General features: G+C 37.6%; 1 protein-coding gene across 2 annotated transcripts in view; it reads right to left on the bottom strand.

Moving 5' to 3' along the window:
- Positions 1 to 10,262: 10,262 nt before the first annotated feature.
- fyb1b (FYN binding protein 1 b) overlaps positions 10,263 to 19,409 on the bottom strand; it is a 38,113-nt gene continuing 28,966 nt past the window's right edge. The window contains exons 10-19 of one of the 2 annotated variants that reach the window (XM_057819714.1): positions 18,451 to 18,470; positions 18,247 to 18,316; positions 18,087 to 18,173; positions 17,649 to 17,689; positions 14,725 to 14,788; positions 14,541 to 14,640; positions 14,310 to 14,472; positions 14,166 to 14,199; positions 11,760 to 11,791; positions 10,263 to 11,668 (exon numbers count right to left, since the gene is read on the bottom strand). In XM_057819714.1, coding sequence (XP_057675697.1) covers positions 11,640 to 11,668; positions 11,760 to 11,791; positions 14,166 to 14,199; positions 14,310 to 14,472; positions 14,541 to 14,640; positions 14,725 to 14,788; positions 17,649 to 17,689; positions 18,087 to 18,173; positions 18,247 to 18,316; positions 18,451 to 18,470 — 640 coding nt within the window. In that variant the 3' untranslated portion in view covers positions 10,263 to 11,639. The remainder of the gene's footprint in view (positions 11,669 to 11,759; positions 11,792 to 14,165; positions 14,200 to 14,309; positions 14,473 to 14,540; positions 14,641 to 14,724; positions 14,789 to 17,648; positions 17,690 to 18,086; positions 18,174 to 18,246; positions 18,317 to 18,450; positions 18,471 to 19,409) is intronic. The other variant, XM_057819715.1, reaches the window with a different exon arrangement.

Genomic DNA, 19,409 nt, shown 5'->3' on the forward strand with positions numbered 1-19,409 from the left:
TCAAGCATGGTGGTGGTAATGTCATAGTTTGGAGCTGCATGAGTGCTGCAGGTGTTGGAGAATTACATTCCATTGAGGGAAACGTACTGTGAAATACTGCAGCAGAGCATGATCCCCTGACTCCAGAAACTGGGTCGCAGGGCAGCGTTGGAGCATGACACACCTCCAAGATGACCACTGCTTTACAGAGGAGGCTGAGGGTAAAGGTGACGAACTGGCGAAGCATGTCTCCAGAATTGAACCCAATAGAACATGTTTGGGGGATCCTCAAACGGAAGGTAAAGGTGCGCAAAGTCTCAAATATCCGACGTCGTCGTCATGGAGGAGTGGAAGAGCATTCCGGTGGCAACCTGTGACGCGCTGGTCAACTCCATGCCCAGGAGAGTAAAGGTAGTTCTGGATAATAGTGATGGCCACACAACTTTCACAAAGGGGTGTACTCACTTTTGCTGCCAGGGGTTTAGATAATAATGGCTATGTTTTGAGTTACTTTGAGGGGAAAATAAAATAAAGCTGGCAATCATAAATGGAAGAAAAAAACTTTAAAGTTTTGCAGGAAAACCTGAGGCCGTCTGTCAGACAGTTGAAGCTAAAAAGAGGGTTGATGCCGCAACAAGACAGTGATCCAAAACACAGAAGTAAATCAACTTCAGAATGGTTTCAGAAGAACAAAATACACGTTCTGGAATGGCCAAGTTAAAGTCCAGACTTGAATCCCATTGAGATGCTGTGGCATGACCTAAAGATGGTGTTAAACTTGTATAGCGCTTTTCCACCTTTCAAGGTGCTCAAAGCACTTTACACGACATTGCCATGTACCTTCTGCTGACGCAGCACCAGGAGCAATGTGGGGTTCAGTATCTTGCTCATGGATACTTAGGCGAGTTCATCAGGGCTTAGACTCCAACCAACAACCTCTGGGTTGGGAGACAACTACTCTACCACTGAGCCACGCCACCCCAAGACAAGGGAATTTATGCCAGACATCCCAGGAATCTGACTGAACTACAGCAGTTTTGTAGAGAAGAATGGGCCAAGATTTGTCCTGATCAATGTGCCAGACTGATCTGCAGCTACAGGAAGCGTCTGGTTGAAGGTATTGCTACCAAAGGGGGGAGGGGCCCACAAAATATGAAATGTGATGGTTGACTTACATATCCCCCCCCCCCTTCTGTCATTGTTTGCATACCATCCTCATTAAAATATGAAAACCTATAAATGTTTGGGTGACTTTAGTTAAAGCAGACAGTTTTTTCCTCTGTGGGATTTTGACAAAGATCAGATCGCATTTGATGGTGATTTTATGCAAAAATGTGGGAAATTCCAAAAGGTTCAGACAGTTTTTCATACCACTGTAAACCATATAAACTGCAGCTTTCCCCACTGTATTGCAGGATATTTACGATAAAAGATTAACCGGTTAACTGCCGTCCTTTTAAATTGTAAACTCGTGAGTGAGGCTACAAATGACAGTTTCACAATGTCTATTGTGGTAAAACCATCTCACAGTAAAATAATGTATCATAAAGAGTGGAAAATGAGCACTTTTAAAATAGACTACTTAAAAATACTTGCTTCTGTACATGTTTATCACTGACAACACAGCTCAAAGGAAGCAATTTGTTGACTGTCACACACAATTAGAATAGAGTTGGTAGCGATGCTTGCAGGTGAGAGTGCACTTCTGTCCATGCTGCACTTTCTACTACTGGCAGTTGACCCCAATCCTGGGATTATTACTGCTAAACGAGGCCGGGATTACAATTGGTCTTTAAATGAAGGACACGCATCACAATGAACAATCCGACACGGCATCATGAAAAATAATCTGTATTTATTCAATTGTGAACATAACAGAGATAGCTCACTTGAGGATGGTATCTGAATTAGCTGCAGAGACACACAGAGGAGAAATAAAAGGAAATGTTGAGAATAAAGATGTTTACAGGCAAACGTCTATCGAGCCTACCTTCAGCCAGTTGTTTGGCAATTCGCTCCTGCTCCTCTCGGGCCTTCTTTTCAGCCTCCTCCACCTTCCGCTCCTCCTCTGCGATTGGCTTCAGGTAGTCTGAATTTTGACAATGTTGGAACCAATTATCTTAGGATATTTAATATTTTGACTAAAAGAAAAAGACTGTCTGTTTTGAGCAGCGATTTATCGCAATGTTGCTCAAATTTTGGCAAACAATTACTATGTAAAAGTTGATCTTAACGAGTGAATTAGAGCTGAAACAATTACTCGAATAATTCGAGTACCGTATTTTTCGGACTACAAGTCGCTCCTGAGTATAAGTCGATCCAGCCATAAAATGCCCAACGAAGAGAAAAAAACATATACAAGTCGCACCGGAGTATAAGTCGATTTTTGGGGGGAAATTTACTTGATAAAATCCAACACATAGAACAGACATGTCATCTTGAAAGGCAATTTAATATAAAAATACAATAGAGAACAACATGCTAAATAAATGTACAGTGTACAGTGTATGAACAACGAAATGTGAATATACTGTCCTACATTAAGGCTCGGTCCTGGCTATACAGCGAACTCCCAAAAGACAATGCTGGACGTCCATATAATTTGCTGAATCAATTTGGTCCTCGATAGAAAACAGGTTCGCATCAACGTAAATAAATGATAATTAGGTACTATTAGTAATAAGTAACAGGTTAGCATGCGTTCGCTATCATTAGCACATCGTTCAAACAACCACACAACTGGCTCTAAGTGTCCGATCGCGGGTGGAAAACACACAACAACAACAGAAAAGATGATTCACGCAGGCGTTGCCTCTGTAGAGATGATTTAAAAGCATAAACAATGAAAGTAGGTTCGCAGCCGTCTATTCTCTCTAGCTAACTCGCCCACTCAACTCACTCAGAGCTACGTAGCTGTCCGTCTTCTTCTTGCATGTCACGTAAACAGGCGCGAAAGCGCCACAAACTAAATGCATCCATTTCAAGATAAAAAAGTCAATAATACAACTGAACATACACAGCCAAAGGCAGAACGCGAACGTGGCCATATCTATAAAGAGTTATTTAGATAACTATAGCATAAGAACATGCTAACAACTTTACAAAACCATCAGTGTCACTGCAAAACACCAAAATAACATGTGAAATTATATCATAATGTGTTAATAATTCCACACATAAATCGCTCCTGAGTATAAGTCGCACACCCAGCCAAAATATGAAAAAAAACCGCGACTTATAGTCCGAAAAATACGGTAATTCCATTTGAAAAAAATTGATCTCGGAATTTTCACCGCCTCTTTTAATTTTGCCAGCTGTAAGCATGACGTTTTGCCCGGACTACTTTTAATGTGGCACAACACGCTGACGGAGCAGCGGATATACGATTTGATTTCAACTATGCATGAATATAGAGGTAACGACGAAGACGCCGACGAAAGAAAAAGGCACCAAGACACTGTTTCATGTATTCACTGAAAAACAGCGCTTGCATAACACTACAGCACGTCTACAATGTTGCAGCTCCACCAAAGGCACCCCATTTACTCTGAGAGCGGAGGAGCAATACTCGAGACAAGGTAAAATGAAGTTAATGTAGCGCTGATAAAAAAGATTAACGTCACTGTACCTTGCTAACGTAACTTTAGCCCTGCGGAAAGCCAGGTTTTTATTCATTAGGACTACTGTCGATGCATGGCTAACGTGTCTTTCATACAGGCTTTATTTAATCTTTCAAAACACAGGGCTGTAGAGTAATGAGAGTGTAAAATAGAAACATAATAAATAGAGGTGTGCAAAATTTCCGATTCTTAGATTATTCGCGATTTGGCCGTGGAAGATTCGAGAACGATTCACAAACATCCAAATTCCGATTATTGAAATATGCCAAGTAAAGCGGGAAGTACAACACACTCAGCGCGCCGCGCGGTCTTCGGGACGGAACCGAGCGGGAGTAGCTAAACATTATGCTTCTCATTAACCGGCTCCTCGGGTAATGCCAACGCTCAACACACGGCTCTAGCTCAACTCATGCCACGAGATAAAAAAACACAACAACATACTTGACTGCTGCCGAAAAGCTGCTACAAGTACAGCTAAGCTACATAATGTTACGGTAGATATCATTTATATAGGACTAGATGGATTATAGACTCGGTAGCGGTAGCAGCACATCTGCAAAAAGCTAGATGCGGACGTTAGTAAACGGCCGCCATCTTAAAGCAGTAAACTTGTTGCTGTTGTAGCGAACCTTCCAAGCAAACCTGATTAACTTTTTATCTAAAATACTCCTAAATCGGTAAAATATTGACTTGAATCTATCTTTAAAATAGTTTTAAAACTTTCACATGTTAGAAGTAGACAAAAGGGAAATTATGGAATAACGGGAGCAATTTTAACAACTTTAACGGTTGATTCACAACATTAAATTAATTGAATGTAGTTTAAAGCTGCTGATACAGAATGGGGACTGGAGTTTTTTTATTTAATGTTATTTTTGTATATTTGTTTACTGCTATATGTTAACTTGATACTGAAATAGTAGTTTGGTTTAGCCTGAAAGTATTTTTGAACAATTTTGGAACTAATGTACAAAACTTTATTTAAAAAAAAAAGGGAGGGGGGTGCATCAATAATCGTTTTATAATCGAATCGGAGCCTCTGAATCGTAATCGAATCGTTAGGTGCCCAAAGATTCCCAGCTCTAATAATAAAGCTAACTGTCAATTTTAGCTCAGTAGTCATTGATGGATAAAACACCAAGTAGTACTGGTCCCCAATGTGCTCCAATACAGCCTGTATCATACATTTATTTTGAACATTGAAAAAAACTCAAAATCCTATCTGGACTTACAATTTAGACTTAAACTTAAAACTTAACTACAACTTAAAAAATAGCATGACACAAATGGAAATTCAATTCAAACATGTGGGAAAAATACCTTTTAAGTGATGTGTATTATCAAGCTTAATGACATTTTCTAGGTATGAAATAAGACTTTTTTTTTTTTTATTTGTTTTTTTGAGTCAAAGCAGTGATTTTTGTTTGTTTTTTCTATTCAAATCCGAGATGCAATTGTTGGGTTTTCAACAATGTACGTCTAAACTAAAGACATTGATTGTCTGTAAAATAAATGGTTCAATATTAAGTGAAATGTATTGTTTTCTTATGTATATTTATAATTGCTCTTTACCACCCCCCCCCCAAAAAAAAAAAAGGTTTTATCCGATAACTCGATTTATCGATTGAATTTTCAGTAGAATACTCGATTACTAAAATATTCGATAGAGAGAATGCATTCTATAGTTCCTCAGTGTTTGTGTAGAATTTAATAGTGTTGCAATGTAGCTTCGGGGTTACTAATGCAAAATAGTAGAAACACCCCTCTCCAATAATGCACCACTACCAAAATACACATGGGTCCTCATTTTCTGAATTAGTTGCATTTAAACAAAGTCTGAACGCTCTTCTATGCTAAAAAATAATAATAATAATAATAATAAAGTAATTAAACAAGATAAATATCGGTGAATTAGTTTAGTTTATATTGTACATAACAGAGGTGAAGTGAAGTGGTTGATGAACTTACCAAACCTCTGTTTGCCATACAAGACGCCGACGAACAGGGCCGACCACCGGGCCGTCTGAAATGACAGATTCAAAATAACACCAAAACATTATTATTATTATTATTATTGTACATTTTGTTTCTGAGCAAGTCGGGAAGGGCGAAGTCCACACTGACCCTCCGTCTGATGAGTTTAAATCTAAGTAGGCACAGCCACAAGAAAACTTACAAAGAATATGCTAGGGTGGCCAACGACTGAATGATGATTTTTTTTTTTTTTTTTTTTTTTTAATTTAATCTGAGATTTTCCGCGTGGGTTTGTATTGATTTATCAGCAAAACACCTCAATGTCATTGCAGTACTTGGAAGACTTCAACTAGCTTACTAATATTATGCAACAAAAAAACTAGGTCAATCTCCCAACGTGTCATCCTGACCAAAATGTTAGTGTAAAAAACTAAATACTTGAGTCAAATAAATGAAAAGCCTTCTTTGTTACCTTAATGAGTGGCGAAACAGCAACAGGGGGAGCCATGATGAAGACAAGGACGTTGACTTCCGCGTTTTTCTTCCTCGTTACTGGTTAAGATAAATGCGTACAGCGCCTTCTAGGCTGAATCATGGCTATCATACTCATATCCATGTAATGACTGCTCATGGCAGTGTTGCTTGAAAAATTGGCCTTTATTTACGTTTTTCTCCACTATTAGACAGCAGAAAAATAAAACCCCGCCATTTTTAAAATTCTACTGGGATTCACTTGATCAAAAAGATTACAGTTCCTTTAATGTTACAGTGCTGGCCAAAAGTATTGGCACCCCTGCAAATCTGTCAGATAATGCTCAATTTCTCCCAGAAAATTATTGCGATTAAAATGCTTTGGTAGTAATATCTTCTTTTTTTTTTTGCTTGCAATTAAAACACACAAAAGAGAACGAAAAAAAATCTTGATCAACAGAAAATGGGGGAAAAAAAAAAAAAAATCATGATAATTTTACACAAAACTCCAAAAATGGTCCGGACAAAAGTACTGGCACCCTTTGTGTAATTCAGACATGTCCAAAGTCCGGCCCGGGGGCCAAATGCGGCCCGTGGTCAAATTTCATCCGGCCCCCAGCCTCTGTCATAAAATCAATAACGTCTGGCCCGCACACAGACTTAATAAATTGGTCAGCAGTACTGCAACCAGCATATGAAGTAGCTTACACACTAAATGCTGCTACTCATTTACCCACTAAAAGGCAACAGCACTCTAAGCAACATTACCCTGTGTGACCCTTCCAATTTTCTAAAATGGCGACAACAACAACAAAAAAAAAAAGAAAGTTGACTGCGACAGCCGACACTTCAAGGATAGGTGGAAATTTGACGATTTCTTCACTGAAATACGCAACAACTGTGTCTGCCTCATTTGCAGAGACAGTCGCGATATTACCAAACAAGACATGTACGACAAGATTAGTGCTGCAACGATTAATCGATTAACTCGAGTATTCGATTACAAAAAAAAAATTCTAATTAAATTTTTTTGCTTAGAGTATTCGTTTAATTAAAGTGCCGTTTTAATGGTTTATTTTGAAAGTGATTGCAATTAGGATACACTGCCCTCTGGTCTGCCTCACATGGCTGAATCCAACTGCTCCCTGTTAAGACCAACGTAAGCTAAGTTTTTGTTTGAGTTAGTTTTTTTAATGCATTCTTAATTTAGTTGATAGATATATTTAGCTGTTTTTTGTGGGAATTTGTGTCTGAGCCATTTGTTAAGAGCGTTGTTAAAAAAAAAAAAAAAAAAAAAAAAAAAAACGGACTTTTTCTATGTAAGTTAGCCAGTTGTTCTTTTGTTGTACATATACGGTTTGAGGCTCAGCTCAGGTATTTTAATTTTTCAAGTTCCTTATCCGAGTACTCGATTATTTGAACTAAGTAGACCATCGATTATTCGACTACTAACATATTCGATAGCTGCATTCCTAGACAAGATTACAGGGAAGATACGCAGCGAGAAATTGAAGAAATTGAAGAAATTGAAGAAACTTGAAGCTAGTTAAATTTCACAGCAGCAGTATTTCGCAAGAGCCCGAGACTCAAAGGAGAACGCCACAAAGGCTAGTTGCGAGATTGTTGAAATTATTAATTAAAAACAATAATAAAGCAAATGTGACACACAGAATGGCTTGCTAAAATTTGCTTAAATATATTGTTCTACGTCAAGGACGTCAGCCAGGATCGGCCCCCCACATTTTTACCGCACCACTGGCCCCCTTTACAAAAAGTTTGGACACCCCTGGTGTAATTAATTATTTTTATTATCATTAATTACTTACCTGTGGCACGTAACAGGTGGTGGCAATAACTAAATCCCACTTGCAGTCAGTTAAAATGGATTAAAGTTGACTCAACCTCTGTCCTGTGTCCTTGTGTGTATCACATTGAGTATGGAGAAAAGAAGAACAAAGAACTGTCTGAGGACTTGAGAAGCAAAATTGTGAGGAAGCATGGGCAATCCAAGGCCATCTCCAAAGACCTGAATGTTCCTGTGTCTACCCTGCATAGTGTCATCAATAAGTGTAAAGCCCATGGCACTGTGGCTAACCTTTCAACGAAAGATTGTGCGGATGGTGGATAAAGAACCTCGACTAACTGACTAGGTGTAATTAGGCACACTCAAGTATATAAACTATCGGTGTCAGGATTAGCGATCAGGCACTATATAATAGGATGCCAACAAATTACTTTTCCCTCCCAATCACTAATTTTGACTAAAACCCCCCCCCACCCCCACCCCACCCCACCCCAATCATCAGGCCCCTGAAGGGAATAGGTACCGTCATCGCACACACCATATAATTGTTTGCATTAGTCTAACACATTCATCTAACTATTGTTTAGGCAGACTTCACTCCATGCCCTTTGACACAGTAAAGTGACTCACCTTATCTGGGCTAATGAGGGGGAAATGAGAAAATTGGTGCAGTTTCTCGTAGGCACCGTCTAACTGTTTGCATTACTCTAACACCCGTATTATAATTAATCAGGGAATAGTATCATTTTCATAATTACTGTAGGACTGTACTACTCTAGCACACCTACACACCTAATATAAAATAAATAGCACACCATAGTTTAATGAAAAGAATCAGAATCGATACACAGCGCCATCTTATCACGGAGGCCCAACGTGTGTGTCACGAGCAAGATTGACGCACCAACTCTTGCAATCAGTTCTCCCAGCAAACTCCAAGGACAAAGTGCTTTGTCCTAAAACAAGTAGAGCCAGCCCGGATAACAAAGTTGATAGCGGGCGCCTGGGACATCAAGACCAACGTCGGTCGCTGTGGCAACCACGTCCCATCGACGCACGAACCTAACCACCTAAAACCGGATACAGAGGGATGGTCCCAAAGCAACACCTTCGGCCCGGCCCACTCCACCACGGACTTCAAAAAGGCTGGACACTGAGATAACAAACGTGATTCGATGCTCGAAAACTTTTCTATGTAGCCTTGTTTTGGATCCAGAATGGTCCCTCCGTCGTCTGTTGTTGCCTTGTTTTTTGACCATTGTCGACGAATAAATTGTCAACCTGGTTTCGGTGAGTCTTCTTCAAACTTTTGGAACATGGGGTCAGTACAAAGGGTTAACATCAGAGATGAATGCGCCGAGTTCCGCCTTCCCGGTTGGCGCGCGCGGGGGCAGCATCGGTAGAGCGGCACTTTGTTCGGCTGTCGCTGTTTCCGTGCGCCTTGGCCGGGGGGGCGAATTCCAACACCCCCCACATGGTGTCAGGACAGGATAGGTTAAAAAAAAAAAAAAAACATTAAAAGACCTATAGGACACTCCGACTTCCCATTCTCTGTGTCAAGCAGCCTAACAGGACAGTTTAAAAAATACACACACACACAAAATGTAATGTAATTCTATCCATTCATCAATCAATCCAATTTTTATAAAAGTTGGGAGAACTTTTGTGGATGCCTTAACACAGGCTGAGTAAAAAAAAGTCTGGAAATACATATTATAACGATGACATATAAATACAGGGATAAGATTTTTTGTAACATTTATTGAATTGTGGGGAAAAAGACTTCATAAACACTTTATATGATACCTGCCAAATAGAACAGGGGTGCTCACTATTTTTTGCTCCAAGATCTACTTTTCAAGGAGACGGCCTCCCGCAATCTACCTTGACAGACGCCTAGAAAGCTCAGCATCAATGTATGTCGCCGCCAGCTACTGAATGACCAAGTCAAAGGGATCTGGATAGTTACAACTTATGTTGATGTATGTTGCATAATCACATATGCAGTGGCGGCACCAGGGGGTGGCCAGGGGTGGCCACAGCCACCCCTATAAATTGTTGGTTGGCCACCCCACTGGCCACCCCGCTTGCCAGTATATCGTTAGATTGTTGTAGCATCAGTTATGCATTTCATCCCAAATGAATGCAATTATTTTGTTTTGTTAAATGTAGGGCTGTCAAATTTATCGCGTTAACGGGCGGTAATTAGTTTTTTAAAATTAATCACGTGAAAATATTTATCGCCACTAACGCATTTGCGGTACGACTCATTCACGCATTGCCGCAAACAGCCTACAGTGGCGCCGTTCTACTTACTGGACTGTCTCAGGAAATTAGAATATTGTGTATTCTAATTTTATGAGACAGTCCTGTATGTTGGTGCTATCGTCAACTGGATGTACAGTATATGGATGTACAGTATATATATATATATATATATATATATATATATATATATATACACATATATATATATATATACAGGACTGTCTCATAAAATTAGAATACACAATATTCTAATTTCCTGAGACAGTCCAGTATATACAGAGGTAAGAGGCAGAGTGGAGTAGATACAAGCATTCATTGGGGCTGTGTTTTTAATTGGCAAAAGCTTTGTCATCTCTGCCACAGCACCTATAAATATTGTGAGAAGCGACGTGGGGAAGAATGACAGGAGTTGATCTTTTTCTCAACACCCTGTAGTGTACCCAACGCAGAGAAGATATAGCATTTGATGCCACCACACACAGTCATGGTTGCGCCACTTCCCACCATGCATTTGGGCAGAACAGTTAAGTCGCTACAGTATCATTTACTGAAAGCTCAACAAATACACTAGATGGCAATATTTAGTCACAATATACAAACTCGCATTTATCCTTTTAAGAATTACAAGTGTTTCTATTCGAATGTTAAACATTTTAATGCCATCTTGTGGATTTATTGTTATAATAAACTAATACAGTACTTATGTACAGTATGTTGAGTGTATATATCCGTCTTGTCTTATCTTTCCATTCCAACAATAATTTACAGAAAAGTATGGCATGTTTTAGAGATGGTTTGAATTGCGATTAATTACGATTAATTAATTTTTAAGCTGTGATTAACTCGATTAAAAATTTTAATCGTTTGACAGCCCTAGTTAAATGTACACCTTATTCCTAATATATACATAACGCAATAAAAGAGAATTGTTGTGGAACTCAAAATGTTGACTGGACAGTTATGGACTATGCACATTAAACCATTAGTAACATCAAATATTACACAATACACCAAAGTATATCAGTAGCCGTGTCCTTCTGATAGTTTTCCCCTGACCTTTTTACTGCAATAATATAATGAAAACCTGAAATTATGGCTTTTAGTTTTGGCCACCTCAAGATTTTAAGTGGCCCCATCTGGCCACCCCTATGAAAAATTTCTGGAGGCGCCACTGCGCATATGTTGGACAAACAACATAATTGTACATTTTTTTGCCAAATGTCACCATCTACCTACACTAGTGTTGCGGTTGACTGGTAGATCACGTTCGATGCAATGAGCACCCCTGATTTAGAGACTGTAAATATCATCTTTCTGAGGATGTTACAAAATCATTATGCAAACGTATAGCTGAGAACACTTTTTAAAACAAATCTCTCAAATAAGTTAAGATAAAACACTGCTGTTTTTAAGTTACCAAAAGACACATCTAAAAGACATACAGTAAGTACAAGTGGGGATTTCTGAGCACAATTAAAATAAATATTACACTCCAAGTAGTTACATAGGATCCAAGGTGCTCTTCATTCATCGTCATTGTCATAGATGCAATCTAAAAGACATAAATCCGATCATGATTAAAAGTTGTTCTGATTCCAAATTTTAGGTTAAGATTAAAAAAATAAATAAATAAACACCCATACCATCGCCAATGTCATCATAAATTTCCCCGTCACTGTACACACAAAAGAAATAGGTCATCCACTTGTTTCTTTGACAACATTCTTATATTACTTGTTCCTGTCTAATTTGCTCTGGAAATCATTTAGGCAAAAAAATAAATAAAAGCAATGTGTCTGTCACAAAACACTATACGAGTGTTTTTCCACCTTTCATCAGCCACGGCATATCTTTTTCATTTAAAAAATCCCAAGGTGCACCACCAGCAAAAATTGTAAAAATGAATTTCCGTTGCCTATATTAACAATATAACGTCGTGCATTGAATATGAATCGAACCAAAATGAAGAAAAATACATTTTACTCACATTTTTTGATTGCACGCCACTGACAATGTAGATGCACTGTTAATGCCACATCATTGTCACGTGCATCTCACTAATTAACATGTTCTCAGACATCTGTATCAATCTGGGTAATGCATATGGAATATTTGCACTGGTACATTATAGCATTTTTGCCCTGTTACATGAATATCTGGACACAAACTGATATCAAGTTAGCCATCTGCCTATTAGTCTGAGTACTGTAAATTGCCATATATGCACTGTAATATTAATACCACTAGTGTTTACACAAGACAAAGAGCTCATACATTTGGCGCTTTTCGAGGTAGGCGCTCCCAAGCTTCTCTGGCAAGATCAAAGTTTCAGAGCTATTACTCATCGTTAACTTTAACAAGTCGCTGTTTGGTGAGCAAGAAAAGCAGCAGGTGGGATAGATGTACGTGATCGTATCGGGATAACTTGACAAAATACTGTATTTTTGAAAGAAAAATCCGCGATGGACTGAGGGCACAAAGTTTGAAACGCAAAGTTGCGAGGGATCACTGTATTTCATTACTTTTAATTTTTTCAAATTATATAAACTGTAACATACGGAGCCCCTAACGGGACGTCGACAGTAATAACATACATTTAAGCAATCTGGTGCGCACCAGAAACTCTCTCTGGTAAACATTAGCATTAGATAGCATTTAAGCTAGTAGACTTTTGCTATGTAAGTTGGACAAGTGTTGTACACATTAGCATTACATAGCATTTAAGCTAGCAGAATTTTGCTATGAAAGTTAGCCAACTGTCGTAAACATTAGCATTACATATTATTTAAGCTAGTAGACTTTTGCTATGAAAGTTAGCCAACTGTTGTAAACATTAGCATTACATAGCATTTAAGCTAGCAGACGTTGGCTATGCAAGTTAGCCAATTGCAACAATGCAACAATTGGCTAACTTGCATAGCAAAAGTCCGCTAGCTTAAATGCTATGTAATGCTAATGTTGTTTAGGGTGACCATATTTTGATTTCCAAAAAAGAGGACACTCAGCCCGGCCTCAAGATACTTGAATTTTACTCAAAGTTCACTCAAAGATGCCTATATCACTTTAATATATTTAAAGTGTGCCCCCTCCCTCTGGATGGAAAAATGCAGTTCGGAAAAAAAAAAAAAAAAAAAAGACTTTAAAAAATATATATACGTATAATATATAACGCAGACCCATCGAAATGTAGTCCAGTCAATACACATACACACAGTAGGCTATGTGCCAACTAAACATTTTTATAAATTACTATCACGACAATTGTCCTTGACAAATTGTTATTCCCATTCAATGTTCTAGATTGCAGACAAACAAAAACCGAAATAAACTGAAAAACTATTCAACCGGCATGTTTCCAAACGTAGCAGTTCAAAACTACGTTTCCCATAATGCCTAGCGCGGTTTAGCTTACTGATAGCTAGCTGAGGCAAAAATCAAACTTTGCTATAAAAGTTTACAATCATCGGCAGCGCAACGATGCAACACCAAACGGGATTTTACAGTCAAAGCTCCGACAGAAGTCAACAGTTGCCATTATATACGTATTTATCGTAAAAAACTTCAGGCGTTGTGGCCATATCGTCAACCCAGTAGATGGCGGTAATGCCTCATGATAGGGGTAAACTGCCAACAAAAACAAGAAGAAATACTACTTCCCTCCCTACTACTAGGAGCCATGTCATCGCAGGCAGGCGCTGCCACCCAGTGGCCGGATAGGATTCTCTTCAAATTGGTCCCGTGAAAAATCATAAAAAAACGGACATTTTTATGAATTTATAAAACCCGCTCGGACCACGAGGATACTACATCAAAGTAGGACTTGTCCGGACAAAAGAGGACGTTTGGTCACCCTATGCTAATGTTTACCAGATAGTATCTGGTGCGCACAAGAAACAATCTGGTAAACATTAGCATTTATATCGCATTTAAGCTAGTGGACTTTTGCGACGCAAGTTAGCCAATTGTTGCAGATTGCTTAAATTTTATTTTATTTCTGCCGATGTCCCTTTAGGTAGTAACAGGTATGAATGTGTAAATGTTATACTCACTCCATGGAAATCTGGCACGTTGAAACATAGCCAACTGGGAAGGAGAAACACAGATTGAATTAGCAGTATTGGGAAACTTTTTGTGACTATAATATGTTATTATTATTTCGTTTTATTGGTGTCCCACTATTCCTGTCCACTCACATTTCCCATCTTCATTCCGACAGATCATTTTGTTGTCTACAGGCTTGACAATCACGTCAAGTTTTTCCCCGGCTCTGACCGCCAGATCTTTCCCGCCCCACTTTTTGTTAGCCAGAGCGGTGTCGACGGTCACCTGATATAGCACCTGGATATCTCCGTCATACTGAAAGCACATTTTATTCAAGTCACATACATTTGCCAGAGGGAACAGACAGTTGCGTTTGAACAAACTTTGAACTTTTTCCTGAAATCTTTCTCTTCTTTCTCAAACTTTTTGCTCTTCTTTGGGTCAATCTCGTCCGTCTTATCTCTACCTCTCAGGGTTGGAATGCTGATGAAACAAAATAACAGAGTTTGAAAAGGCTGTTCACAAACTAAGAGGGGGACAAAACAGACTATGCTTTTTGTATTGTACCTGCTGATAGGCGGAAGGGGAGGCTGGCTCGGTGCGTCAACGTCATAGTAAATCTCATCATCAACTTAAAACACAAAACCAATCAATTAACAAGATGATGTTTTAGTTTGAGACTTACTAGCCAATAAATGCCGTGAATACAAAGTTTGCTTTCATATCAGAACCTCAACTTTACTCGACTGAAAAAATGGAACGAAAGACTGCATTATCTTTTTTTTGTGTGTAGATACTTTAAGTAATACCATAGACTTCATAATGGTATTGACGGATCAGATCGGTCATGCACTGCGCCTCGCCTTCATGTAGGGCGCTGCCCACATCAAGAGGAGCTATTCACAAACACGCATGCAGCGATCTAACGCCGGATTTCTATTGAAAAAGTACAATAGCTGTACTGCATAAAAACAGGAAGGATTGTCTCAGGAGTGATTTGTTCAAGGATTCAAGGTAATTATTATATATTTCGTACCATGCATGCATTTTGAAACGTGAAAAAAATCATAGGGAGAAATTAGCTGCTACTGCATTGGCATTATACTTCACAATTTTTATGTAAAATAAATGTTACGTGCACGTTTTTTTTTCAGTTGACCAAGAATTGAGAGTGTTTTACATCCATATCTACAAATAACTCAGGGATTTAAGCATTTATTCACAAGAATTTTCACCAGAAAAGCTCTGTTTAAATCAGGCGGCCGCTAATTAGATTCACTAACAGACTAGCATTGTACTTTGACATATTTACGTAAAATAAACGCCAACTGCAATGTTCTTTTTGCTTTTTACCATGAATTGAGACTGTTTTACGTCCATATCTATAAAGAATTTGGGGATTTAAGCATTTATTCACAAGAATTTTCACCAGAAAAGCTCTGTTTACATCAGGCGGCCGCTAGCTAGATTCACTAACAGACTACCATTGTTCTTTGACATATTTACGTAAAATAAACACTAGCTGCACGTTTTTTTTGTTTTTTTGCTTTTAACCAAAAAATCGAGACTGTTTTATGTCCATATTTATAAAGAATTCAGGGATGTAAGCATTTATTCAAAAATAAAGATGCTTCACAATTTAATTGTACAACTGTATAATGACTATAAAAGGCTATTTTATTCTATAATAAGTTGTGATCGTATATAGAATATATTAATAATCTATTTATAAATTATTTATAATTGACTCGGCATGTTTTCCTCATGTATTAAGTTTCTGATGTGAAAATTTGAGTGATTTATTAGCTGTTCAAAACTTAAAGTAAATAAAATAAAAAATAAAAAAGTTGCTATTTTGGGCAAAAACATATGATATGTTAAATATTGCTAATGATCCTGAAATCATATGTGATTATCTCTGCTTTTGGTGATTTTTGTGCATCTAGTGTAAAATCTGAGAATTTTATAGCCATTTTAAGTTTTGTTATACTTATATAAAGAATAATTACCGTAATTTCCTGAATATAAGGCGCACCCGTGTATAATGCGCACCCCAAATTGACTTGTAAAATCTAGGGGAAATTATTGTACCCGTGCGTAACGGGCACCCTAATTTTAGAACCAATAAATAGAAGAATACAAGAAAACAGAGCTCGTGTACAGATACAGAAATGTCATTTTACTGACTGGTGAAACACAGCACAAGCATAGCACATTGGTAGTTCAAAACATTACCGTAAACTGACAATATGCACGGTAATAATATGATCTGACAACTTCTCCAATTTACCAAAATTCAGGAGAAAACAAAACAGATGTGACTTTTCTTTTAAAGGCTGCTGTATAACTTGATCGTTTCATCATGATGAATAAATGTTTCTTCCATGGATTGGTACGGTAAAATATAAGTGAGGACCGAAGTCAGAAATCGTAACAAGCGCATCTCTACTGTAACAATAGGAACTATTGTTATTTGGGTTTGAGTTTCCCGAGGGACAGATATAGTTGACGGACACAGGAAGTCTGTGTTGTGTTATGTTTGTTATGGTCCGAGTTGCTGAGTTGCAATAAAAGTTGACTCAAATGAGTTCAAGAAACTAAATTCTGTGCTTCATGAAGAGTGAAAAAAGCAGAATTTAACACTGACGAAATCATTCGACCAATCAGAGTGAAGTATTACCGAAACAAAAATGGCGACGTCATGTACCGTAATTGTCGGCAACGGATCGCTGCATACGTTTTCGTCGACACAACATGGCCGTGTCAAAAAAAAAAAAAAAAATCGGTCTTTTTATATATATATATATATATATATATATATATATATATATATATATATATATATATATATTTCTGTCTGCATCCCTGTATCTGTGTATAATGCGCAACATGATTTTACAAGTTGATTTTGGGGGGGAAAAGTGTGCGTTATAATTGGGAAATTACAGTAATCGGGATTTTATAAGGGAACGACTGAATTTTTTTATGCCGCTGCTCATGGAGACTCATATATGGCTAAGGTAGGTGCCTGTTTTTGTTTTAGGTCGCTAGCAGCTTTTGTTTTTGAAAATATTTGAAGTTTTTGAAAAGAGGCACCCTATGAATCTCCCCTGCGCCCTGTGTTCCGTCAATACATTATGAAGTCTATGGTTGTTTAAAAAAAAAAAAAAAAAAAAAGCACAGTTATAATGTTTAATTTTCAGTATTTTTATGAATTTAAAATGTTCACATTTAATAAATTAAAAAATGTGTAGATTCCTTTTAGTTTTTCCCATTTCATTTAATACATTTGTGATTATTCTTACATTTACAAAAATGAAACATTATGTAAGTGATGAATTTTTTTCTCAGGTTGAATTGTTTTTTGTTTTTTTAATCAAGCTTAAAAAACAACTCAATCATATATTTTCAATTATCATGAAAAAAAATACCTTTTCATTTTCAGATAAAATATAAAAACACATCCATTAAGTTGTAATGGTTTTAAATACCTGGATTTCCTTCTTGTGCAAACTGACTGGGTGGAGGCAGTCTGTTACAACAGAAGACAAAAAAATGAGAATGAGACTCATACTGTCAGACACATTTCGGCTGTTCATCTATCCAATTCTGAACGATTTTCTTTTTGATTGGTCTGTTTGGCAGTCGATGCCTCAATTTCAAACCGAGCACCAGCATGCATCAGTAACATCAACATAATCACGTGATTAGTGATAGAAACACAATTAGTTGATTTTACAGAAACATCTAATATTAGAAAAAGAAAAAATCCATGCAACTTTCATTCATTCATTAATGATGTTATCGTATGCAAAGAGGATTTGACAAATCAACACGAGGCGCCGTCTTCGGTTAGCCTTCGAATGATGGCGGGTAAGATTATAGTGACGATTTAAGTGTGAGAACCTATTGGGCGTATTTTTTTTTACACTTTAGTGCTGAACGGAAGGCTGTTTCGTTCAAACATCTTGAGGAGGCCGAACGTCTTTGTAACAAACGACCTGGGCTGGAGAGGGCTATGGAGCCAAATATATATATTTAGCTTTAGCTATTTCTCATTTTAAAGTGTTATTGCTTTTCACTACCCACTTCACATCCAAGTCTGAATCGACATCATTGTAAAGTTCCTTATTTTCCGCAGGAGGTGGTGGCAAAAACACTGTGAAAAAAAAAATCTGTTGGTCACATGTTTCAGTACATTAATTTAGTGTATAATGCCATGTTGGATTTGGGATTATTTTAAAGTCTAGCCTGGATTAAGTGAATGTATTGAAGTGAATGTAACAATGTTACCTCCTTGTCCACTGATCCCGCTGTGGATAGAAAAGAGGATGAAAAGTTATATTGGATCGCAGTTCTTTTTTTTTTTGTGCAAAGTCCTTCTTGAAATTGTTGTTTTGTGTCGAAATATTTTTTCAATGAATAACCATAGACTTCATAATGTATTGACGGCTCAGCTCGGCCATGCATTCAAGCACGGGGCCGCCCAAGTCAAGAGGAGCTATTCACAAACACACGCACGCAGAGATCTAACGCCAGATTTCTGTTGAAAAAGTACGAAAGCTGTACCCCATACAAACAGAAAGGATTGTCTCAGGAGTGATTTGTTCGAGGATTCAAGGTAATTATTATATTTTTCGTACCAAGTATGCATTTTGAAATCTTGTGAAAAAAAATCAATGGGAGAAATTAGCCGCTACAGCATTGGCATTGTACTTCGCAATATTTACTTAAAATAAACGCTAACTGCATTTTTTTTATTTTTATTTTGCTTTTAACCAAGACTCGAGACTGTTTTATGTCCATATCTATAAAGAAATCAGAGATTTAAGCATATATTTACAAGAATTTTCTGCGGAAAAAGCTCTTTGTTTACATATGGCGGCAGCTAATTTCCTTACTGACTAACCTTATAGTTTGCAAAATTTGCGTAAAATTAATGCTAACTGCACGTTTTTTTTTTTTTTTTTTTGCTTTTAACCAAGAATCAAGACTGTTTTACGTCCATATCTATAAGGAATTCAGGGATTTAAGCATTTAATCACAAGAATTTTCGATGGAAAATTTTCTGATTACATATGACGGCCGCTAATTTCCTTACTGACTAGCCTCATAGTTGACAATATTTACCTAAAATAAATGCTAACTGCACGGATTTTTTGCTTTACATATGACGGCAGCTAATTTCCTCACTGACTAGCCTTATAGTTCGCAATATTTACGTAAAATAAATGCTAACTGCACGGATTTTT

This window comes from Corythoichthys intestinalis, chromosome 17 (assembly GCF_030265065.1).
Source record: "Corythoichthys intestinalis isolate RoL2023-P3 chromosome 17, ASM3026506v1, whole genome shotgun sequence".
NCBI classification, from domain to species: Eukaryota; Metazoa; Chordata; class Actinopteri; order Syngnathiformes; family Syngnathidae; genus Corythoichthys; species Corythoichthys intestinalis.